The sequence below is a fragment of the Trachinotus anak genome, unplaced genomic scaffold, assembly GCF_046630095.1.
Source record: "Trachinotus anak isolate AG129_WGS33_773 ecotype Australia unplaced genomic scaffold, CSIRO_AGI_Tana_v1 ptg000004l, whole genome shotgun sequence".
Classification (NCBI taxonomy): domain Eukaryota; kingdom Metazoa; phylum Chordata; class Actinopteri; order Carangiformes; family Carangidae; genus Trachinotus; species Trachinotus anak.
The window spans coordinates 24,665,602-24,689,270 of record NW_027273855.1 but is presented as its reverse complement, the minus strand read 5'-3'; the positions used below and the strand labels follow the sequence as shown (position 1 = coordinate 24,689,270).

The following is a 23,669-nucleotide window of genomic DNA, read 5'->3' as shown; positions in this document are numbered from 1 at the left end:
CTAAAGGCCGCATGAGTCATCGTGGCATATCTGTATGAGTGGGCTGGAGACGGCTCATGCAGAGGAGCCCACGTGCTGCTTTTTTTCACCAGCGGTGATGTCATAACTAGAGACTTCCTGAACACAAGGTTCATTCAGAGAGGCCTTCCCAACTCGCGGACCAAGCACCAAACAAGCTGTCTCCATGGCAACTTGCAGCCTCCGGGCATGTGAGTCCTCTTTCTTGTTGTTATTTGTTATTTGAGGGAGGATTTGGGTTTGAAACTGTGTGTGCACTGTCCACAGTCACGTGCGGCTGTGTAAACAGTGCAATATTACCAGGTTCAACTTTTAAGTGAATATTTTTGTGCTGCATAAAGTAAAAACAAACACACTGGGCCTCCCGGGGGGGGGGTCTCTTTTCCTGGCTCAGGACAGGAGGGGAGCATTTGATGAGTCACTGTCTGCTGTGAGTCTACTAATTTTCAATTTTCCTCTCATAATAGGCACCACAGAGAGTCACCTCCGAGCTGTGTCTGCTGTGCACATTGACAGTACACAGCCCACTTAAAAGACTGTTAATGAAATGTAATATTTGATTAATTTGTTTATCAATTCATAAGAGTAACAGCAGAAGTTGAAGCATTAAAAACAAGGACAATCTGGATGTATATGGTTATTATTTATTTCTATTTTTAAGGATACAAAAATAGCATGAAACAGAGACTTTTTAGGAGGCACAAAGACTCAAAATGGAACAAATACAAGACAACTATCAACACAGAAAATAAAATAAGACAGTTTTAATAACCCTTTCATTAACAACAATTTCTTTAAGGATTGTGAAATAACAATACCAAATGCATAAACAAAAATATAACCTATTAAGGGGATACTTTAACAAGTTTAAGGTAATGTATCATAATTCCCAAAGTTTTACATTGGAATAGAACATGAAAGATATAATGATAACTAAATCATTGTGTAAATTATAAACAGATAAAAGATACATAACAGACAACAACTTGTTTGTATTTTAGTCTATTCAAAGTTTATCGTAACAAACAGACAGTCACACTCAGTATCTAATATTTACATAAAAGGGGAAAAAAGTATTTCATTAGATTACATTCAAGAAATGTCAAATGCACTTGTGCTGTACTGGCTCAATGAAAAATATCATTAATAGATCAATATTAGCTTTACTAATATTGCTAAATATAATCTTATAATCAATTATAAAATATGAAACATTGAGATTCAGATTATGTTTTTACCACTTGCAACATTTGGTTTTCTTTACAATCATATAAATGGCACTTGGCACTTTTCAGGTACTCCAATTCACTCAGTGAAATATTAACATATTACAAAAATATGAATATTATATATAACTGCTTTTTCTTCATCAAAGCAGAGCTGTGTTAGCACATCAGTAAACCATACTGTAACTCCACTGCTGTGTTTACAGTATGACGGCAGGAACAGGAAATAAGACGTCGGCTCTTTACATTGGTAAGCATGAAGCTTCTGCATAGGCAGGCACTTAGCTTTGAGTATACTGATTGTCATTACGGGTATACACAAAACACGCAATATGCAAAACAATACACACAGTATAAGCTTTGGATATTTTGTGTTAGACTGTGGAAACAGCCACAGATGTTATTACAATCAACCAATAAAATAGAGAAAAATTTTGATTAAAAAAAAAAAAAAAAAAAAAAGCAAGAAAACCACCTTTAAATCAGAGTGTACGAAACCCCTCACTTCAGCTTTAATCACTTCAGATCCATTTTAAAATGATGTTAAATGCAAGATTGAAAACAAAAATCAACTCAAGCACAGAATTCATTTCAAACAAATGCAGACTCATGATATCACTGTTGCATCACAGGCCCCTGTGAAGCCACCTGCAATATATATTTTACTAATATAAAAATGGTACATTATTCACATGACTCAATATTATATAAAACGCAATAACATTAACCCCCTGTTATTGAAAACAGTGCATATTAGGAGGGATCACAATAGTTCATTTGTATATGGTTATAAGGCAGTGTGCGTTTCACTTTGATTAGAAAAACTGCACTAAAGATGAGATGATCAGCATGTGACACAAAGACAACAAACACATTTTGTGCAAGAAGAATTAAACAAAAAGATGACAAGTTTTTGACCACGTGTTGTATTTAGGGTGTTTTCTTTTTGGTGTGATATTAACCCTTTGACCAATCAGTTTTCTTCACAAAGACATTTCATCTTCACTAGTCAGAGGCAGACAGGTGTGATTTTATTGCTGCTGCTATTCTGGGGATTTTATTTGCCCTGATTTTATCTTTTTTCTTCCTGAAGAGAAAATAAACAAAATAAGGCACATTGGTCTGATTTTTGTTTCTGGTTCTGTGGAAACCTGCTGGGTGTGTTTGTGGCAAACGTTATGGGTCGAATGAATTCTTCTTTTTGGCGTATGTTTATTGCAGGAAAAGATCCAAAGCAAACAGTCCGGAGCTGGTATTTCTATCTCTACAGGCAAAGGAAACGAGGAAGTGCATCATCTTGGAAGGTTGAAGACTGTTGGTGTGTGTGTTTGTGTGTGTGTGTGTGTGTGTGTGTGTGTGTGTGTGTGTGTGTGTTGGGGGGTGGGGTATGTTGTAATTTCCTGCTTGAGTCCGTCCTCTATGTCTGCCCTCTGGCCTGAACGCCTGTCAGATCCTTTCTTATGATCTCATTCACTGTAAAGAAAAGAAAGAGAGGAGCTGTTAGACGATGACAATAAAACCCCAAATTCCAAAACAGAAATGCATCATGGTCCGACTGACATTTCCGTGCAGGGCCCTGGTGGAAGGCCGATAAATGCTGCATTAATCCTGAGTCACCACTAGAGGTAGAGATATTCAAGAGCATATAAGATGATTACTTCCTGTTGCTCACATCACTACAAGTTTGTGCACACACATCAACAGAAGAGGAAGTGTGTTGAAATGGAAACTTTCACAGTGTCATGTTTCTAAAAATAGAGGCAAAAAGAGCAGACAGGTGGTGGGCATTAAACCTTTCAAAATAAAATGAAATTCTGGATTTGTGGCTTGAATAAAAGATGTTATTTTGCACCTGCTAACATAAAAAACTACAGGTTTGGAGAATTTGGAGGTTTGTTGCGTACATGCTGATAACATAACGACTAAAGTGTGGAGGAAGTGCAGCTACCGACCAGTACACCAGTTCACACACACACACACACTGAAAGGTTTGACTGTCAGCAGGTAGTTCTGCGTTAAGCAGGAGGGAATGCCAACAATGTGTAATATGTCATCTCTCCAGATATGCCACGCCGTCTGTGTTTAGCTCTGGTGTTTGGGAGTCTAGGCCTGCAGGCCTCCAGTGTGTCTGACTGTGTACACTGGCACTTGGAGACATTATAGGCTGGTGCCACTGCTCCCACTCTGCCCTGGGGGAGCTCATTAGGACTGATGAGTAATATGAGTATTTCAAAGTGGGCCAAAAAAGCTTTTTGCCTGCAAACCACACCATTCGAGAGCATATCGTGTCTGTGAGTTTGCAGCCATGGTAACAGGCAACGCTTTGGGATTGGACTATTTCACTAAAGTTAAAATGTATACATTAGAATGTGATTATTAACAAATACAAAAGGTCGAATGAATGAAGGAAGGATATTGAGATGATTTAGGAAACAATACTACATGTCTTATTTTAGAGGTGGAGGGACTTTCTTCAGCTGCCTTGTGCACCCTCTATTTAAAGCTTCGATTTGCATAGCAGCGAGCCCAATGGTGCAACTATTAAAACACACGTAAAATGAAATCAGATGCCAGCTCACCCACACAACAGCCTCTGTGAGCAGATAACAGGCTGTAAAGGGCAGAACGGCTCACCGCAAAAAAAGTAACCAAGTAACCGTTGCCTTGTTGGAGACCAGCAGTCAAGAGGTTTAAATAAAATCAGAAAGAAAATGTTATTTCTAACTGAAAATTATTAAGTAGCACCACAACTGCAGTGAAGTGTCTCGACTATCCGACAAACTGATCTTTGTGTGTCTCTGTCTCTCCCGCTGCCTTTCTATCTGATCACTTGCAGATGTGAAAGAGCAACGGCCCGTTTGCAGCGGCTCGACACTGAGCACACTTTATGCCCTGGGCAGCATCTGAGAGTTGCGAGACTGAAGGAGCAGCCAAACCGGGGTGCTCTGCTGTCGTCACAACATCAGCGTCCATGTTTATTTTAGTCTGTAGTGGAATTCCCTCTGACACCTAATGCCTTAAAGAAACTTTCATCTCCCCAGAGCTGCCACAGGATTTTTTCCTGAGCATAAAAACGAGCTCAGAGAAGCAGCAGGAGCGCCGCAGCGGGGCAACATACAGTGGGGCTTTACTGAGTCTAATGAAGGGTTGGCACGGACTGGCCATTTGAGGCTGGCTGGGGGAACAGTCAGGCTAGTATCTTCAATAGGTGAGTGTCTGGCTCCTGAGTTCTGCACCAATGAGCTGCACTGTTTACCAACCCGACTGTGGGAGGAGAGAGAGAGAGAGAGAGAGAGAGAGAGAGAGAGAGAGAGAGAGAGAGAGAGAGAGAGAGAGAGAGAGAGAGAGACCTCGTACAGTAGCTGACTCAGTCGCTGCCTGCTGCCTGCTGCGAGCTGGAATGTGTGTGTTGTTTGTGTGTCCTTGAGTATTTGCATGTTCATACAGTGTGCGTGTGTTTGTGTGCGGAGTGGCTGCGCAGGACGTTCTCAGGTTGTGTTTGACTGGATCAAATTGAGCGAGGCTGGTGTGTGATTGTGATGAAAACCACAGAGAGAGAGTGGAGTGACTGGACTGACAGCTTACCACCAGGCTAACCACAGATCCGGTGTGACAGCGCTCACATTAACAAGTCTGCACTGAAACAATGCTCACACACACACACACACATGCACATGCACAGTTACTGGTTGCTGTCATTGTTCCTTCTCAATATACTGGATATAGTAGAGGAAATGGAGGATAAGTCTAATTCCTGTATTCAGCCACAGTTAATATGGGTATTTTAATGAGGGTTATCTGGGTAATGTAATGATACACAGTCCTTTCAGTACAAAGTCCCTCTTTTTGTTACTGTCCCTTCACCTGATCAGTGAGGGAAACACAAAGGGAACATTTCACACTAGAAGAAGTGACTCTGGAAAACACCCACTTGACTCAGACTGCTGAAGTCTCATATTAGCTTCAGATGAACTTAAGAATACATCATTAGCGATGCTGCACTTGGCTCCAGGGATAATGATGAATGATAAAGATAATGTCACTCAGATGGCCAGTCACTAAAATGGGCTGAGTAATCATTCGCAAAACAGTAAAATTTTGGTAAAAAGATGTAACACAAATAATGTTTTGAAATGAAATTATCTTTAAAACAATGAAAATGTTGGAAAACTCCTTTGATTGTTTTTTTTGTTTTTTTTTCCTTGTATTAAGGCCTATCAGTGTGATAAGCCAATGATAGGAACTTTTAAGTTGTTGCTGCCGGACCACATTATATTTATTATTTGATCTTCATGATGTTGTGGGCTGCCATTATTTTTGAGATTTTCAAGTGGCCCATGAGTCGGAACAGGTTGTGAACCACTGGTAGTGGGTGAGATTTTTGGTTTTGAGTGAAATGCCACACATTGCACACATTGATGTTGCCCTCAGAATGAACTGTCTTAACTTTGGTGATCAAATGATTTTCATATGGTGCCAACAGCAGGTCACAAATTTAATTTGTGTTCATAATTAAATACCTGTGTGTAAGTGTTAGCATGCTAACACACTAAAGTGAGAATATGAACTTTGCAAACATTATATTATCTTACCAACAATACGCTAGCAGTGTCATTGTGAACATGAAGGCATGCTGATGTTAGCATGTTAGCTCAGAGCACCGCTGTGCATAGCCTCACAGAGTCAGTACTGGGCTATAGACTCAGAATGAGGACTGTGGATTTTGACCCAATTGTCTTCCAGAGTAGTTGCATTTGGAAGATTAATCATGATACTAAGTAGAGAAAGAACCAGTCCAGCAACCAAAGACATTGTGCATAAGAGTGTGTAAGTGTTGTTTAAAATAAAATCTCCATACATGAACAAACTTGCTCAGATATCTTGTGCAGGGTAAATTAAACAATGATAAGTGTCTTCTAGGAGCTGTTATGCACTCATCACTGCGGCTAAGTCTAAGCTGTGCATTCGATCAAGCCTTTCAAATGGGATGGAAGTGAGCTGAAACTAATGCGTGTCCACCAGGCTGTTGCTATGTGCTTTATCTCTCCTGCCCTGATCTCTACCTGCTGGAACAATTTCACCTGCTCCACTGCCTCTGGGCTTTATTCCACACCCACTAAATCTGTCACTCTCAGCCTTTGTAGGCTGCGCCAGTGGCTCTTTTTCTGTTTTCACAAACTATGTGGCATGGAGTGAGCTATGCCAGACATTCTTGACCTCCACGGTCCAAAGGTAAGGCAGGTTTCTACAGGTTTTGTTTTTTTTTTTCATTTTCAATTCAAAAGAACAAATAAATGTAAATAATACTCAACAACCTCGGTCTTGTCTGAGCAGCAACAGGAGGCATAACAACCTGTATGAGGGCTGAAGATACAAATCTTGTGTGTGGGAGAGATTATGAGCCAAGTTTGGATACAAAATGAAAGAGACTTTCATTTAACAGGTTGACACAGTTCAGGCATCTCAGAGATGTGACGGTTATCGACCACAACACTGTGACGATACCAGGATGTGGCATCACCTCTTTTTCCAAAAATGAAATACAGACTGAAGCACATGTCTCGATGAGTAATGTTGACAATCTCGCTTTGATGAAGACGTGCTTGATGGTCCTGACTTAAATGATTGTTTTGTGGTCAGGGTTACACTTTATCACCTTTGCAGTCGTACACCAGAGGGATTTTTCTGACCTTATTTTTCTTCTCACCCTTTGTTTGAGAAAAAAATGTTTTGAATATTGGGAAGTCCCCCATTTGTTTTCCTCATTAAAGGTGACGACTAGACCTGCAGTGGTGGTGGTCTGTTGATTTTCACCTGTAGGAGTGATAAGAGTGGGGCAAGCAATCCCACTGCACCTGTAGCCATACGCAAACATATATATATACATATACTGAATGTATTAAATGAATTAAATATATTTTGTTAACATATATGGTCACAGCAGGTCTTACCATATAAAAAGTTATCATATAGGTATTTTTAACATGTGTACATATATATATACATTTTACGATGGGTATTTCATATATGTTATGAACTTATATCTTCATATATCCAGAGGACGTATATATGTGATTAAATATATCCCCTCATAGGTGACATATATGGCAACATGTTACAGGTACATTCATGTCATATATTACTTGTCTGTTAAGTACATGCATTGATGAATATGGTTTTTCGTTTGTATTGCAGTTACAGAATAAAAAAAGAAGGGAATTAAATCCAAGTCCCTCTTTTTATAGGATTTCCAGGGAGAGGTAATGTGCATTTTGGATTAAAAAAAAAAAAACTGAACAAAGATGCAGAGGCACCTTGGGAAACTGACTGGCCGTCGTCACCTTTTGATGATGGGAGGATCAAACTAGAGGCCCAGCGTGACTGTTCCTCAAACTGCTTGTTAATTCACAAACTTACAGCCCCGTTGCTGTTTACTGCGGAGGGAAACCCTGCAAGTTCCATCCAAAAAACACAAATTCCATCGCTGGCCTTTTTTCTTCGTTTCATTTTTTCCATTGAAACACACACACACAGACACACACACAGACACACAGCGCCTTTCCTTTTCCTGCAAACCACCCTCCACCCTGCTGCTATCTTACAGGGATCAGGCTGGATTTCTGGAGGAGAGCAGCTGCAAATAGGAATTTCTTGTGCCAGATTGGCAGAATCCGGCGGTCGGAAAAAAGCTAATCCTCTGGTGGGTTCCCCAACAGAATCAAGGGGCGTAAGGCCAAAGAGGAGCCCCAGCCAACTACAACAAACAAAGAGGCTTTCCCCAGCTCTCCCAGGCAGCTCGTTCCACTGTTTGACAATGGTTGCCATGGAAGTTGTTTTTCACTTCATAACAGTGTCAACATGTTGAGGCGCTCAGGAGAGTGACACTTTTTTCTCCCTCCCTCACCGTCTTCAATGCCAGCGAGAGAGAGAGAGAGAAAAAAAAGCTCATTTCCTGAAGTGAGGCGGTGCCAGACAAAACCCCTGCGTCCAGCAGAAAGGACGTCGCTGAGCGAACCTCAAACTGCCTTTAAACCTCACCTGACTGACACGGGCTGAAGACAAGAAAAATATTGCATCACTTTCTCTTCTGTTATAAAACATAATATAATTGTAGAACCTTTAACTCCAGAATAATGAAGAGGTTCAACCTGTTGCCTGTTGCTGGATGTGGCCTGACATTAATTCTGTCAGAGGGTAATGAGGCTGACAAGCTTAAGTATAAACATATGACTCATAATCGCTGTTATTTCCACCTTTGGCATGGATTGTTTTAACAGTGTGAGCTTGTTCTGTTGACTTTGTTCAGAGGGATACTATGGCACGTGGATTGGACCAGGATATGCGAAAAGGAGACGGCGCAGATTTTGTAAATATCCTTGAATTGTTCTGAGGAAAACTCGTATCTCTGTGGCCGTGTCTTATCATCAATCTCTTTCACATAGGAGAAATTGCACATATCCATCACTTTGTCTGTCTGTTTATTTTCACCTCATTACTCCTAGCTGATAAAGGCACAACAGGCAATCCCACTCACACAGAGTATAAAAGCTATAACTTACACTCACCATCATCTAGGTAGGCCTGGTCCAAGTTCTCCTCTTTGACGGTCACCCTCCTCTGTCCGTCCCCCGGAGCCTCCATCTGCCCCGTGCCTGGGGGAGCCCGGCTCTTCTGCTGCCCCTTCTGTGCGTAGGGCTGCTGCTGGATCACGGTGGGATAGTGCTGAGGGTGGGTCACCGCTGCCTGAGCCTGGGGCGGTGTGGGTGAGTGGGAGGTGGCTCCCTGAGGGGAGTAGCCATCGCAGTAGATGATCTGCTGGGTGTCGGGGTGCGGAGCAGCGAGAGGCTGGGGGTCTCCTGCCCGAAGTAGGTGGTGATTGGTGGGGGAGAACTGGATGATAGAAGGGTGCTGGCCTGCGCTGATGGGACCTCCAGACTGAGCCGGGGAGCCCGTGTGGACCAGGACCGACCGGTGAGGGTCGGGCATCATCCCTCCAGTCTGATACAGGCTAGGGCTGCCACTCAGACTCTTGCCCACGCGAGAGCACACGATGGCCGGGCTCTGCTGCTGGAAACGTGCATCTTGACTGGGAAGGCTGGAGCTGAGGCGCTGGCAGGAAGCCATGCCCGACACCAGGCCGTTGTCTGGGTGGAGGATGCCACGTGGGTTGTGGTAGTAGGAATGAGGGGATAAGCCTAGGATCTGAGGCATAGCAAAGCCCATGTGGTCTGCTTCATACTCATCGATAGGCTCTGTCTTAATGGATGGAGCTGTGAGGAGACGAAATATCAAACAGAGGCTGAGAGGAAGAAGTGTGCAAATCATGTTCTGTGTAATTCTTATAATATTGATAATAATCTCAGTGTGTGACATCACCATACCACAAAGAGGTTGACTGGCATTCTTACATGCCAGTGGTGTGTAGGTGAAATGTTGGGGCTGGCTGCGCTTCCTCTTGCCGTTGATGACATAGAAGTTCACTTTGACAGAATGGCAGACAGATGTGTTTCTGTAGGACGGCACCTCCACAAACAGCATACTCTGCAAGACAGCACAGTGTGATGAACTGAAACTGATCTGTTCCTTTGAACTGAGCTACTAATTCATGACAACTGATATGTTTTGTGTGTAATACAGGCCTTATATGGAGTCTGATGTATAATCATACTTACAGGCTGGCTCTTATCTTTGTCCACTGTTGCTTCCATTTCCCAAATTTGCTGCCCGTCTAAGAAAGAAGCAAACAGAAAGAGAAAACCCTAAGTCAAACAATGCGGTAATTAACTCAGCAGAAAAGTAAGTAAGCTTGATTGTTTCAAGATGTAGAAGACAGTGGTAAAATTCTGCAAATCCTAACCACAGGAGAAATGAGCTTATTCTGTTATATAAAGAAGATACGCAGAAGGTCTGTCTGGCTACATTTATTTTAAAATTCACATGGACAGAAAAAGGCTCCTTGTGCACGTAGATTATATCATTTTTTGAGCCACTTCCTCTTAAGTCCCCGAGCGCAGCTAAAGTTAGCGATGACCTGTAGTTTTTGCCCCAAACAGAGGAAGAAATGTGTCTGATGAAGACACACCTGTCTTCTCCTGAATGCAGCGCTGACTGAATGTTAATGTAGGAAGCAGAAACACAACACTGGCAGGGATGTGATGAGAACTGCGAGCATCTGGACTGTGTGCGGCGATGATGGCCCATGTCATGTTACATCACACTCGATCAGATTACATTTAAGCTGTCGTTTGGGTGAAAAGGTTAAAAACTAAATGTGGAACGTAAACTCCATGTGGCCCTAACACATGATCTGACATGTGCTGCACTGAGTTTGTTACTGTAGGTGGGAAACCCTCTCTCAAATTGCAAATGAAAAACACATGGCTTAAATGAGTCAGCAGGAAGAAGGGGGATTCCACACATCTTGCCAACTTTTGTTTGAAATTGTATTTTTATGATCAACTCTCTCCACTTCTGTTACAGAACGTGATTGCTGCTTTCTTGGCGTTTGTATTTGTTTGCGTTTCTACTCTAAGGGATACCCCGAATCTGGAGATAACTGTGTGTGGAGGTGGAAAGGGGGGGGGGGGGGGGGGGGGGGCTGGAGAGAGAGAGGAGAGCCTGAGCAGGCAAGACCTGGCTGGGGAAGCTTTCCTTCCCTCTGTACAACCCTCCTTGTCCAAGCACATGAGCCAGGCGAGCTCCAGCCAGGGGCAGCTGTCTCTCATTCTGAGGGATTTCACAGCTGCAGCTGTCCAGAACTTTGTGTCATACAGAATCTCTCCAAAACAATGGCAATCCCTCTTCGTAAGGTTTCTTTTTCCGTCTCTGTCTTACTAACGATTACTGTTGTGTGTCGTAACACAACGGCAGGGAACCCCGGACAAAAAAAAAAAAAGCCTGGGATCCAACTTTTAGTTGAGGTCCAGGCATCTAAAAGGCCAAGCTCTCTGCTCTCAGACAGCTGTGGAGTCAGTGAGTCACAATATCGGACAGGAAAAAAAGACAATGCTATCTATAAAAAAAGAAAGTATTTTTACACAACCAGCTATCCCAAAGAATATTCCATGATTTACAACACAAAGCTACCTGAAATACTCCCTTAATAGACACACTTACTATTACTTTTTAAAGGTCCCATATTGTATAAAGTGAGATTTCCATGTCTTTTTTGGTTATAAAGCAGGTCTAGGTTCTATATTAATACTGTGAAAGTATCAAAGCCTCAGTCCACAGAGAAATGCTCACAGTCTGTATTCAGAAACTGAACCTTAAAATGAGCTGTCAGGACTTCTGTCATTTTGTGATGTCACAACAAAGCAGCCACCACTCTCAGCCATGCTCCAAGCCCAGCCCACCTGAACCCACCATCCAACCTTGCAGGATTTGGTCTCTTTGAGTGTTTACCTGAAATCAGCTATATTTTTATTTGATCACTCAGAAAACAGTCAGCCAATCAGAAGAGAGGCTGTTTTCTGTTGCTACTCGAGCTCCAGAGAGAAGCCTGAGAGAGGAGATGGTTTTTGGTTCTTAAAACCACAAATATATCATCTTATGGATATTGACACTTCAAATAAAACTCAGGAAAAGTGGAAAATATGGGACCTTTAAATGAGTTGATCCCACATCCCAGAGCCAACATTGCTCATAGTTAAATAATTCCATTTTAGCAAAAGATTAGAAGAGAGCACCATTATTTCCATTACTGTGCTAACATTACATATTAGGAGTGTTTCATTTCCATGAAGGGACATAAAAGCAAATCCTTCAGTCCCATCCAGATGCAGTCAAGTGCCAACAAATGTGCATGAAACAACATTTCATGTGACACACAGAACCATTAATCACGCAACAAAAGGCCCATCTGAGCAGTGATAAGACATCATGGAAGTCAGTGAGGAAGAAAAGGGCAAAAGGAAGTCAGGCAGCAGTGCTATCATTTGGATCATGCAAATAAACTCATGTGGCTCCATCTATACAATCAAGGTGGTGAAATATGAAAGCTACAAACTTGTTACACAGACATAGCTGCATATGAGTCATCGGTTATCACTCATGTTGTTGTGACACTGTGTAGTGTAACATCAGAACCAACAGATGCACAGACCACAGAGATTGTATAGGTTTAGTCATAGGTTCGGTTTCCTGGCAGTATGTGTCTCCATAGGTGACCTAAATGCTGGGGTGGGTGTGTGTGTGTGTGTGTGTGTGTGTGTGTGTGTTGATGCTGCTCACCCTGGGTTTTCTCCATAAAAATGACCTTGGAATCGGAGCTGAAGTTCTGCCCAGTCAGGATCATCTGCTGGCCGCCCAGAACTGAGCAGCTGTCCATGTCCTGCTTCTCCACCATGGGAAGCTCGTGTGCTGAACGCTGGGCTGCGGGGACACAAAGAGGGGCAGTGTGTTAGATTTACAGACAGTAAACACTTACTACATAAACCAGCATCCCACTACAGTAGAGCTGAAACCATTGAAACCAACCAAACGCAACTGTTTCAGTAACCGATTAATCATTTTTTGAGTAAAAAATGAAAAAGTTTCAGTTTCTCTGAAGTGATCATATCCTGCTTTTCTCTGATTTATTTTACTCTAAACTGAATATCTTTGAGTTTTGTATTATTGGTCTGAAGATGTCACCTTTGACTTTAGGCATTTGAATTTTGTCAGTGCTTTTTGACATTTCACAAATGAAAATTGAAATACTCGTCAACCGCAGCTGTCAACAGTCTCCGGTCTGCAACAACAATCTACTCTACAGTGGGAAAACATTTAACACTTCGTATGAAAGCTCTGTATTGGTTTCTGCACAACTACTTTTTACCAAGAAGTGACACTGCTTCACAATAAAAGGAGGTGAAGCTGAGTCATTCAACAATCAAAACCCTCGCTCTCAGTTTTAATAAGCAGAAACATAAATCTGTCAAATCACAATGCAGGAGAGGTTGAGAGAGAGAACCTGAAATTTTAATTGTGTACAGGAAGGAGAAAAACAAAGAGAAACAACTAACAGTCTGATGCAATCTGATGAAACAGCCCTGCAATAAATAAATTCTTCTTACTTTATCTAAAGCTTTAAATGTGAAATCTGGTAAAACTGATTTGCAGCTAAACACTGCACAATCTCACAGGAGTTTGGTTAAAAATCTAGCACAGATCCCAAAGCGTCCAAAGATACCAGGTTACATATGTCAGGCTGGATTTTTGTCAAATGTGCACAGAGTGCTGCACAGGGTCTGCACGTCTCACATAGTGTAAACATCATACAGCTTCGATGAAGAGCTGGAATAATCTGATACAGCACAGAAACGTATATATGACACTAGTCAGTGCAGAATAAGACGCTACTTGAGGGGAGAGAAAAGGGGAAAAGGTTTATGTTAAAGGCTTAACGTCACTGATGTTATTACTGCAGCTCTCAGCTCTGCACTGGACAGTAACAGTCCTACGCTGTGTCAAGTGCTGCTTCCTCTTCTTATGGTGTATTATCACCTGTTCGTTCAGCTGAAACTCCACACTCACCGAGGTGTCGACAAACGGCGCTCTGACCTTTGAACAGGTTTGCTGGATACAACAAAGAGGATGACACCAGGGGAGACCGATCACCGACACGGCCTGCTTATCAACATGCCTGACAGATGCACCGTAGGTGTCATTGTGAGCAACTTTACGCATGATTGGTTTTCACTGACAGCGATTGTTCTTAATGTTCATCTTACAGCTGACAGGCAGCGATTGCTATTTCTGACTTTTCTGTGACGGGAAAACAGATGGGAGACGACCATTATAAAATGAAATTATATTGTGCGTCATGAATTTTTACAATGACAGGAGCATATTGCATCCAGCCTGTGTCACATTAATATGATGAATGTTATGTCTTGGCCAGGGTGTTGGCCAAAGCCAGATAAAGGGACCTTCTTGTTTGAGTTTTGATTACACCAGGTGCTTTAATAACACTGTGTACACATGCGCTGATGTACTCAAACACTGACTTTACTACTGCACACATACAAACAGGTACACAGACACTGAAACTTGCAGCACCCACCTACTGGATGGACGCCCTGGTTGCATAAAGACATCTTTGTGCACAGGACTCTGGACTATCAGTCAAGCTCCAAGCTCATTTGAATGTGGGTTCCTTTTTTTATGATGTTTATTTTGTATACAGTTTTGTTAACTGATGAAAACATCAGCAGTTTGAAGCACACTTAGGGAATTCATAAAGCCTGCACTGTATCAGGACTTAAAACCATTTTAAAGGTCTCATGTTGTACAAAATGGAATTTACATGTCTTTTTTAATTACAAAGCAGGACTAGGTTCTATATTAATACTGTGAAAGTATCAAAACAGAGAAATCCAAACAGCCTGTATTCAGAAACTGAGCCTTAAAACGAGCCGTCAGGATTTCTGTAACTTTGTGATGTCAAAACAAAGTCACCGCCCCAAGCCTGGCCCAACCGGTCCCACCACACAGCACTGGAGGATTTGGTTTCTCTGAGTGTTTACATGAAATCTTCTATAATTTTATTAAATCATTCAGAAAACACTCAATCACTCAGTCAGCCAGTCAGAAGAAAGGCTCAGAGCCTCTCTTCTGATTGGCTCACCAACCTGGTGTTGCTGGAGCTCTGGAGAGAAGCTTGACAGAGGAGATGTAAAACTACACTGAGATGGTTTTTGGTTCTTAAAACCACAAATATCAACACTTCAAAAAAAAACTCTAGAAAAGTGGAAAATATGGGACCTTTAAGAGGAGTTAAAATTTTATGTGTAGTTTTCTTACAGCACTCGATGGGATGCGAGGCCACTTGGAGAGAGACGTGCTGTCCTCCAGGCTGAGGTATGTGCACACGAAACACGAGACGAACTCTGGTGTTTTTCCGGCCGACATCTGTCTCGCCCTTCCTCAGCTCGATGTCGGCGTTCCTGAGCTTCAGGATCCCAGCGCAGTCGATTCTACAAGGAAAGAATAAATATGTAAGCAACAATAGATATGGCAAAATTTATATTCAAAAAATTTTAAAAAGTTATGATATTCTCACATTGCTTTCATGTTGTTCTTTGGCTCCAGGGGGATCTCAAGGACTTTGGTGCCGTTGATAATCTTCTCAAAGCTGGTGGTCGTAACCGTCTTGCCAGTGATGCGGTGGACTTGATAAAAGGCGTGGGGCTTGAGGATGCGCTCGTCTGCTGTACCGATGAAGATCTGCAGGCCGAGTGGCTCCTTGCCTCTGTAGCCATGAAGCTGCAGCCACAAAAAGTCACAAGAAACTTTACTTCTTCCATTAAAATCTCCTGCTGTCAGGCGACTAAACAGTGCTGTATGAGGGAAATGTTTGAGTCACTTTAAACTGCTTGTGTTTCTCCATAGCCTCTTTCCAGATGTTGTTTCCCCCTGAGGTGGCTAATCAGTGTCAGACCCACGTGTAAAAGCACGAGTCTTCCATCTACAGCCTTGAACAGAAGCCAACAGAGAGCTCACATCCCTTACAGCCTTGTACCAGCTCTTTCATAACTGGATGAAGAATTTAGCAGGGATCCTGTCTTTCACTAAGGGAACTGAAAATGACATAAACAGCCCTGACTGCCAACTTTTTAATGTCCTGCTGCAGAAATGAAAAACCATAGGGAGGTGAAACTGGAGATAGATAGTGAAGGAAAGAGATGTTACTTTTAACCTGAGAGTGCCTCCTGAGGAAACCTGCAAAAACCACAAAGCATCAACTTGCATCTAAATGCTGTTTTTGTTCAAACACTGTAGTGCATAACCTTTATCACTGAATAAAGTGGTTGCAGAATGATGGAGCAAACACTGCAGGTATCACTTTCAAAAACAACTATGGGGGATGCCACTGCAGTGAGCCTGATTGCCTTTGAAATCTAGTGTATTTAAAACAGGGGCACAGAGAGACTTTCTCTCCAGAACAGGAAAAAAACGACTTGAGTCCATCAGTCATGTGTACGACATGATGATCTACGTGGATGTAACTGTCAGACTTCGCAGCAGCTGCTGAATGTAAGCAGAAACTATGGCAACGTGAATGAGCACGCTGGGTCCATTTCCAGGTAGCTGACACACACAGAGTGAAACAGAGGAAGCTGACTGCAAACACTCAACAGGCCATGTGAGCAGTCGGGCCGGTTGTCATGGCAGTGGCAGGAGCAGTGAGTCATGACAGAGAGCAGCGTAGGAAAAGTAAAGTGGAGGGTACAGGGCTCAGAGAAAGAGAGAAAGTGTTGAGGAGAGGAGAGAGGGAAAAACATAGAGAGCAAAGGAGGAGAGGAGGAAGGGAAAGACGAGGTGAAGGAGTGCAGCCGTGGCTAGCCAGGCCTGACCATCTGATTGGCCAGGCAAACCAGGCAGAACTGACCTCAGGGTGAGGCCTGTGGGGATGGGCAGAGAATGGAAAAGGAGCGAGAGGAGCTTTACTTGCAACGAGTGCCTACTATCACCAACAAACACAGCTTGGAAATGTTGCCATGGTGACGCAAAGAAAGGGAAGTTTCTATTCTCGGACAATACGGCCAAACCATAACTGTGTCAGAGCTAATTTCGACATGCTGTGTTTGAATTCGATACTGTGACTGTGAGAGAAATTATGTCAGCAAACTTAATTTCAAGACACAATCTACAATTATCTTAACCGCAGGCACTAATTTCTACATACGTCTAGAGAGGCTGAGTGTTTCAGCACTTTAAGTCAGCTTCCTAATGTGACTCGCACACAGTCAACAAACCAAGTGTGTAAGAGGAAGTGGGGGACAACATGAACACAGATCTGTTTGTGTGGTCGGGGCACACAGCAGTGGACTATTTTAAGCTGGAAGGCAGAAAGATTTTTTTTTAAAAATTTAAAAAATCAGGGCGTCTGTGTTGCTCACTGACCTGGGTTCAGTTCTGAGGGTTTCATGAGGCCACAGGGTGGTTACAGTGTGTCATATGTCTGGGGTTTGTTAGGTGGTCCTTTATCATTTGTTTCCAAAAGCGAGAAAAGGGAAAGGTGCTATGAGAGTAACTCATCCAGAGTCATTTTCATACGACTGGCCCCCGGGGCAATAACACCACCACTACCGAGTGCATAATGAGTAGGAAATACCATTACACGCAAGCCCTCCCATCTGGGCTGCCTGAGGCTCCCAAACTAGAAAGATAATCCAGTGGACTAACCAAGCTCTGCTAAATGAATCACTTTCTGCCGAGCTGTTTGTTTGTTTCATATTGTTGTGGGTGTACCTGTACAACAGGATGTCCTCCTGTGGGGGCTTTGACTGCACCCCTGCTCCCCTCTGTCTCATAGTGGGCTCTGTGGTGCGGTTTGGGCTGCACCTCGATGTGGAGTTCATACTGGTCTGTGCGACTGGGGATCGGCCATTCCAGCGGGGGGAGAGAAGCCACGGGGATGCTACAGAAACGTGAAGGATGGAAATCATAAAAATCATTAAGCTCATGAGTAAAATGCTGCTTTATCTTCTCTGCATGTGTAAACCACAAGCAATACGCTCTGGTTTCCTGTCAAATTTACCTGCAGATGCTTGAAACCAGCGGCTTGGACCAGATTGGGGGGATAACAAAGAAAGGCTCTGCAGCAGGTTTGGTTTTTAAGTCCTGGTCGCAGGACACCAAGTAGTTCCCCTCTCCATGGTTCTCTGGGTACAGAGTGTAAACCTGGTTGGACGTCTTGACTATTTTGGTGGGCACCAGGCCTGGCTGAACGGTGCCAAAACCATTCATGGCATCAGCGAGGCTGCTGTGGGTATAGTGGGCACCTATGTTGTGATCTTCATGGCCGCTGTGGGGGGAGGGACTGCGGGACCGGTGTCCAGGGACTAAGTTTGGATTCCTGTACATGTCGTAGGTGCGTTTTCCCTGTGGGGAGGTGGAACGGGAGCCGGGTCTGGGGGAGGGTGAGCGGTGCCCCAGGCCGTCCTCACCTAGGCTGGTGCGAGGAGAGGTGCCCGGAGAGGTGCGCGGGGAGCCAGTGTGGATGTTCTGTAATCGGGGACAGAGGTCTCCTGGGTTCTGGCCGCTGCTGGGGGACACGCAGGGAGACGCCCAGGGGGAGTAGCTCTCCGAGTGCCAGCTGGTGGAGGAGTTGCTGCTGGCAGGACTCAGGCACTGGGGCTCACGGTAGGGGAGGTTTTCATGGCCGGGCACGGTGAGGGTGGGTCTGGGGCTAATGTTCAGGTGGTGGTTCTGCAGGGAGTCCCGACCATGGTTGTAGTGCTCACGGGAGGGAGTGATTTCAATGCGTGGGCTCAGAGCCAGGCCTGGAGGCCGGGTACTGTCCAGGTAGTTTCTGGCCTCCTGGTTGTCATATCCTGAGAGAACCTCAGTGTTGTGGTCACTGTAGGGGGGGCTGCAGGACTTGATGCCGTATGGGGAGGCCTCCTCCAGAGGGAAAGCCTGCTCAGACTCAGGGCTGAGGACTTTGTGAGATGCAAGGTTGGGGTCATCTGCAGGGGAGCAGAGAGTAAAATTCATCACAATGCACATAATTGCAAAACATAAATGTCGTCAGAGCCAGAGATATTTCCTACAATTCCCACACTAACAGTAATTTAATGTGCACAGGCAAAGATCCACGTTCATTTTTAACTTTCAGCTGAAAAAGCTTCCTCATGTTGACATATTCTCACGTGGCTATTAGTTGTCAGAACCCACATCAAAAAACCTGTCAAACTTACTTCCTGTTTTTATTTTTCATTAATAAGAATAACGCCTACAGGGCATATAGTAATTATTAGACAACAAATAAGCGAGAGAGGGAGCGGCGTCAGCTCAGGCTGCCAAATAGCCTCGGACAAACCTGGATCTCCCGCAGCAAAGTCGCTGCAAGGTGGCTCATATTCAAACAAGTACTCAAACTCCAAATCCTCATCAGGGTAGTGGACTCGACTGAGCTCTTCCTCCAAGTCTTTCTCGTCGTAAAAAGAGGTCATCTGTCTAAATTTCTCCTGACGGCTCCTCTGGGTGCGGGCGAAGCGACGGGAGACGCGGCGGAGGAGCTGCGGCGCTGACACGGGTCCGGGGAACCTGCTCAAGTGTCAAATGATGCATCGGTGGAGCTGCAGGAGGTGAAGCGCACAAGTTTCCTGTTTCAGCTCGCCGCTGCAGTTATTCTCAGATGAAGGCGGGTCTATTTTCACACCGAATGCAGAGTTTTGGAGTTCACCTCTCGGGTCTGATCGCGCCTCCCCCGTTCGTCGATGAGGTGGGGGGGGGGGGTGAAAGTGAACTGAAGTGAATTAACTGCCCCATTCAATCAGGTGACTGCGGGTGTTTTGACAGACTGCGCAGCCTGGTGCTGCCCCCGGGTGTCTGACATGCTGCAGTGACACAGCAGGGTGCTGACCGGGCCCTTCACCTGCTTAACTACCGACGTGCATCTGTCAATTAAAAGGTGAATGGACGGAACATTTCCTTGCACCACCACCACAGAGCCACGTCAAACAGCCCCCCCTCCCTCTCTGTCTCTGTCTTGGATGGACCTCATGTTGTTTTACAGGCGCTGAGGACGCACAGGTTGTGCCGAGGGAACCCCCAGATTTACGCACAGCGCAGCCACACGCACCAGCAGGGCGTTCCGAGCAGCCACTGGGACAACAGCCTGTATGCCCTGTCAGCAAAAACGACAGATGTGCATCATGGAGCCCGCTGCCAATTTTTTTTTTTTTTTTTTTTTTTTTTGGCGGTGTGATATACTACTTTTATTATTTAAGTTGATAATGGCTTTATTTCGACATCCAGCGCGAATGAACCAGAACCAACGGCAATAATTAGAGAAGAAACACATCTGAGACAGTGTCCGAGCTGTTCAAGTTCTTACAAAAACATCATCTGCACCGTATTTGACTCCTTGTGTGGTTGTAACAGAGGACAAATCGGTCAAGGGCTTGATTATAGTTGCAGTACAGTACCTATATACACAGCCAGGTGGGCTCACCTGACTTGAAAACACACACGTCGCTCTCCTTGTTGTTAATCTGTAAACTCAAGTCATCAAATATAAATTCAAAGCTTGACAGACTCTCATATCTTAGACGACAACACTGTTTGTGTTTTACGGATCCAAAATGTCTCTGAAAATAAAAACTGTTTTAATGACACATCACTATAACATTACTCTGATGTGTCTAATGAGCTCCAGATTCTCCCCGGTGCCAAGACGCGCGGATCTACTCCAGCATGTCTCTGCCCAGACATCAACATCCCGGCTATCTCTGACAAATCCCTTCACTCCCACACACTCCCCAGGCTAACACTGCTCTATCAATTGAAAATCAAATGGGTTGATTACCAGATAATCACAACACTTCAGCAGTACCTTGATCCATCGACCTCATGGTGTGGTACTGTGCCAGCCTCCAAGTATCTCTAAACATCTGGAGAGAAAAAAAAAAGTGGAAAAATAAATAAAAAAAATGTAAAAACAACAACAAAAAAAAATCACTCGCCTCTAACAACCATAGCAGAAGAAGCGCTCTTCGGTTTTAAATGTTGAAAAGAGTCGAAACAGGGAAGCAAAAAAAAAAAAAAAAAAAAAAAACTGTTCACGTTCAAAAAGTTCAAGCTGCGACACAGCAGCTGCGCGCAAACTCCCCTTCTGTTCAGAAACATGCGGCCGCATCCGCGACTGCAGCGGGTCTGGTATGAAGTCCCCCTTCCTAGAGCTCTATAAGGATTACTTGAGCATCAAGAGCGGCTTCCTTCCCCGCTCTGGGTGTTTATAATGGTCCAATGCTGTAAAATAACGGGATTCCCTCAGTGTTTCCTCCTGTTTGTGCGCCTTTGCCATGGAAACCTGGAGCCGGTCCATGTCGGAGACTCAGGGCTTTCCTGCAAAGCCCCACACTCAGGAATCCATGACGTCTCCGGCTCCTGCGCCAAGGCATTTCTGCGGCTTCTCTCAGACAGTAGCACACAAGAACTTCATTGTGGGGATGAAGAAATTACTGTAGGACACTGAGAGAGGGAGAGAGAGAAAAAAAGAAAGAATACCTCTGAAGTTTGATTACAGGATATACTACATTAAATTTACTTAACACACTTTACCAGACTTTCTCATTTGTAAATGTAACAGACCAGACAGCTGTAAATAAGTTGACTTAGAGTACATTTAAAGGGTCATGGCTCGTTTTGAACATGGAATATAGAGAATTCCATTGTCCCCATCGAGGGAAGAAGCTGCCATCCATTTCCATGTCCTAATGGAAATCTGCAGCATCTTCTAATACTTGACTGAGGGGAAAAAAAGGCTGAACAAGACCTATACATAGACTGACCCCAGTCGTCACGTGTACAAATTCTCCATTGCAATAAAAGTTACATAAGGTAGCATCCAAAGGGGGAAAAAAGGAATATTTATAGTTTATTTTGGATTAATCTAGCTTCACGTGCAAGTATGTCGTTTCCTGCGGGACACCGAGAGAGGAAGACTCACCTTTTGATTTCTACATGAAACTTCATTAGGTGCTTGACATTTAAACTGGAGTCCCAGACCAGGACCTCTTTGAATACATCTCTGTGATGATGAGGATGGTTTTTTTTTGCAGTGAACTTTAAATCCCACCACTTCTCCACTGTTGGCAAACACATTCTGTGTACATGTCTGAGTCATGTGTCTGTTTAGGTGCTGTCAGGTATATTAACAGTGAGTCCACGATGATTTGGGAGGGAGGGGGGCAAGAGCTCAGCTGTCTCACATCTGTTGAGGTTCCCTTTTCATTTCTAAACTGATAATGAGTGAACGCTGTGAGGAATGAGTTTGACATAAACAGGTAAGAAACAAAAAAACAGGTGTCTTTGTGCTTCACCTGGGCAGAAAATCCAAGGTTTATATATGACTGCCTCTGGGACGGTAAACTGCCACCGTTTTACAATAGGCTGAGGTGTCTTCAGGTGGTCAGAAACACACAGGTAAAGTTAATTATCCCCAGTACATTTGCTTAAGTCAAGAAACAGGTTGTTGAAACTGTTTCAAGAGAAGCTGTGTTTAACATTAACAAGTCCACCGACTGCCCAGAAGAGGAAGCTGTAGAAGAAGCCATCCCGAGGAGCCAAGTTAAACTATACATTGCTATTTCAATGCCATGAATCACTGCCTGTGCTGGTGCTTTCACTGCTGTGCCATGCTGAGCTCTGAGACTCCAAAATACATTTAGAAAAATGTGCGGAGTCAGCCAAAGCATTTCTCCCTCTGAACCGACCCAGCCGAGAATCAACAGTTTCAATTATATAATACTGGTTACGTTTAAATGAATACTTTTCTTTTATATTTTCATACCAATATGCCTAATTGTTTTAAAGCTGAGAGTTAGAGGAGGAGATTGTGACCGGCTCATATTTTTTTGCTTAAATGTTAAGCTACATCCTGATAGATTAGCATAATGACGCAGAGGGAAACAGATACCCCTCCTCTACTGGCCCTAAAACTCATGAATTAATACTTTATATCTTAATTCACACAATATATGGTGTTTGTTGTTAATGAGTGAGTTTTAGGTTTGATGGTAGGGGTATTTTTCAAACCTCCGGCCACAGCTAAGCTAGCTGTTTCCAGACTTTCTATGCTGAGCTAAGCTAACCGCCTCCTCACTGTAGCTGCCATACAAATATTAAAGTGGTATGTTAGCTGTTCCCCCCTGTTTCCAGTCTTTATGCTAAGCTAAGCTAACTGCCTCCTGGCTGTAGCTAGCATACAGATATTAAAGTGGTATGTTAGCTGTTCCCCCCTGTATCCAGTCTTTATGCTAAGCTACGCTAACTGCCTCTTGGCTGTAGCTAGCATACAAATATGAGAATGGTATGCTAGCTGTTCCCCCTCTGTTTCCAGTCTCTTTATGTTGAGCTAAGCTAACCACCTCCTGGCTGTAGCTAGCATACAGATATTAAAGTGGTATGTTAGCTGTTCCCCCTCTGTTTCCAGTCTTTATGCTAAGCTACGCTAACTGCCTCAAGGCTGTAGCTAGCATACAGATATGAGAGTGGTATGAATCATCTAAGCTAACTCTCAGCAAGTAAGTAAATAAACACATTTCTCAAGATGTCAAACTTTTAACTAAAGTACACCAAGTACTTCACATGTGCACTCGATAATCAACGTAGTATAAATACACACCTTTCCGTAATTTGATACAAATCAGGACAAGCCAGAAGTCTGGTGTGAAACATCCTCACTCTATTTCATGTGCTAAGCCTTCTACATAGCCTCAGTGACTGATCCTGGGCTTACATCAGTCATGTCAGACCCAAGGCCATTCATTGGAAAAAGTGTGTACTTGTGAGAGGGAAGGGGGGGGGGGTAATCAGAGGCTCTGTTTTGGACTGAGACATGGATTAGTCTGAGCGAGGGTGTCTGTGCTAGACTGCTGGGCGAACAAGTGACTGCGATGAGTCTGTAAACCGCAGTGGACGGAGCCGACG

General features: G+C 43.8%; 1 protein-coding gene and 1 long non-coding RNA gene across 5 annotated transcripts; one reads left to right on the top strand and one right to left on the bottom strand.

The window, feature by feature from the left end:
- Positions 1-642: 642 nt before the first annotated feature.
- Positions 643-23,495, bottom strand: nfatc2a (nuclear factor of activated T cells 2a). 3 transcript variants are annotated; one of them, XM_071477366.1, is made up of 11 exons: positions 23,365-23,495; positions 20,572-21,209; positions 17,770-18,700; positions 17,481-17,649; positions 15,289-15,491; positions 15,030-15,202; positions 12,477-12,617; positions 9,917-9,972; positions 9,626-9,785; positions 8,804-9,514; positions 643-2,717 (listed from the first exon to the last, which is right to left on the bottom strand). In XM_071477366.1, the coding sequence occupies exons 2-11, from the start codon at positions 20,627-20,629 to the stop codon at positions 2,662-2,664; spliced, it is 2,658 nt and encodes an 885-aa protein (XP_071333467.1). In that variant the 5' UTR covers positions 20,630-21,209; positions 23,365-23,495; the 3' UTR covers positions 643-2,661. The 3 variants fall into 3 exon arrangements, with proteins under 3 accessions (XP_071333467.1, XP_071333465.1, XP_071333466.1); XM_071477364.1 differs by lacking the exons at positions 20,572-21,209; positions 23,365-23,495 and adding an exon at positions 19,054-20,501; XM_071477365.1 differs by lacking the exons at positions 20,572-21,209; positions 23,365-23,495 and adding an exon at positions 19,054-20,500 and having other exon boundaries at positions 8,810-9,514.
- On the top strand, positions 3,137-15,565 carry LOC139621100 (uncharacterized). 2 transcript variants are annotated; one of them, XR_011690932.1, is made up of 3 exons: positions 3,137-4,452; positions 15,032-15,223; positions 15,318-15,565. It is a non-coding gene; the product is annotated as an uncharacterized lncRNA (long non-coding RNA). The 2 variants fall into 2 exon arrangements; XR_011690933.1 differs by having other exon boundaries at positions 15,021-15,223.
- Positions 23,496-23,669: the final 174 nt, after the last annotated feature.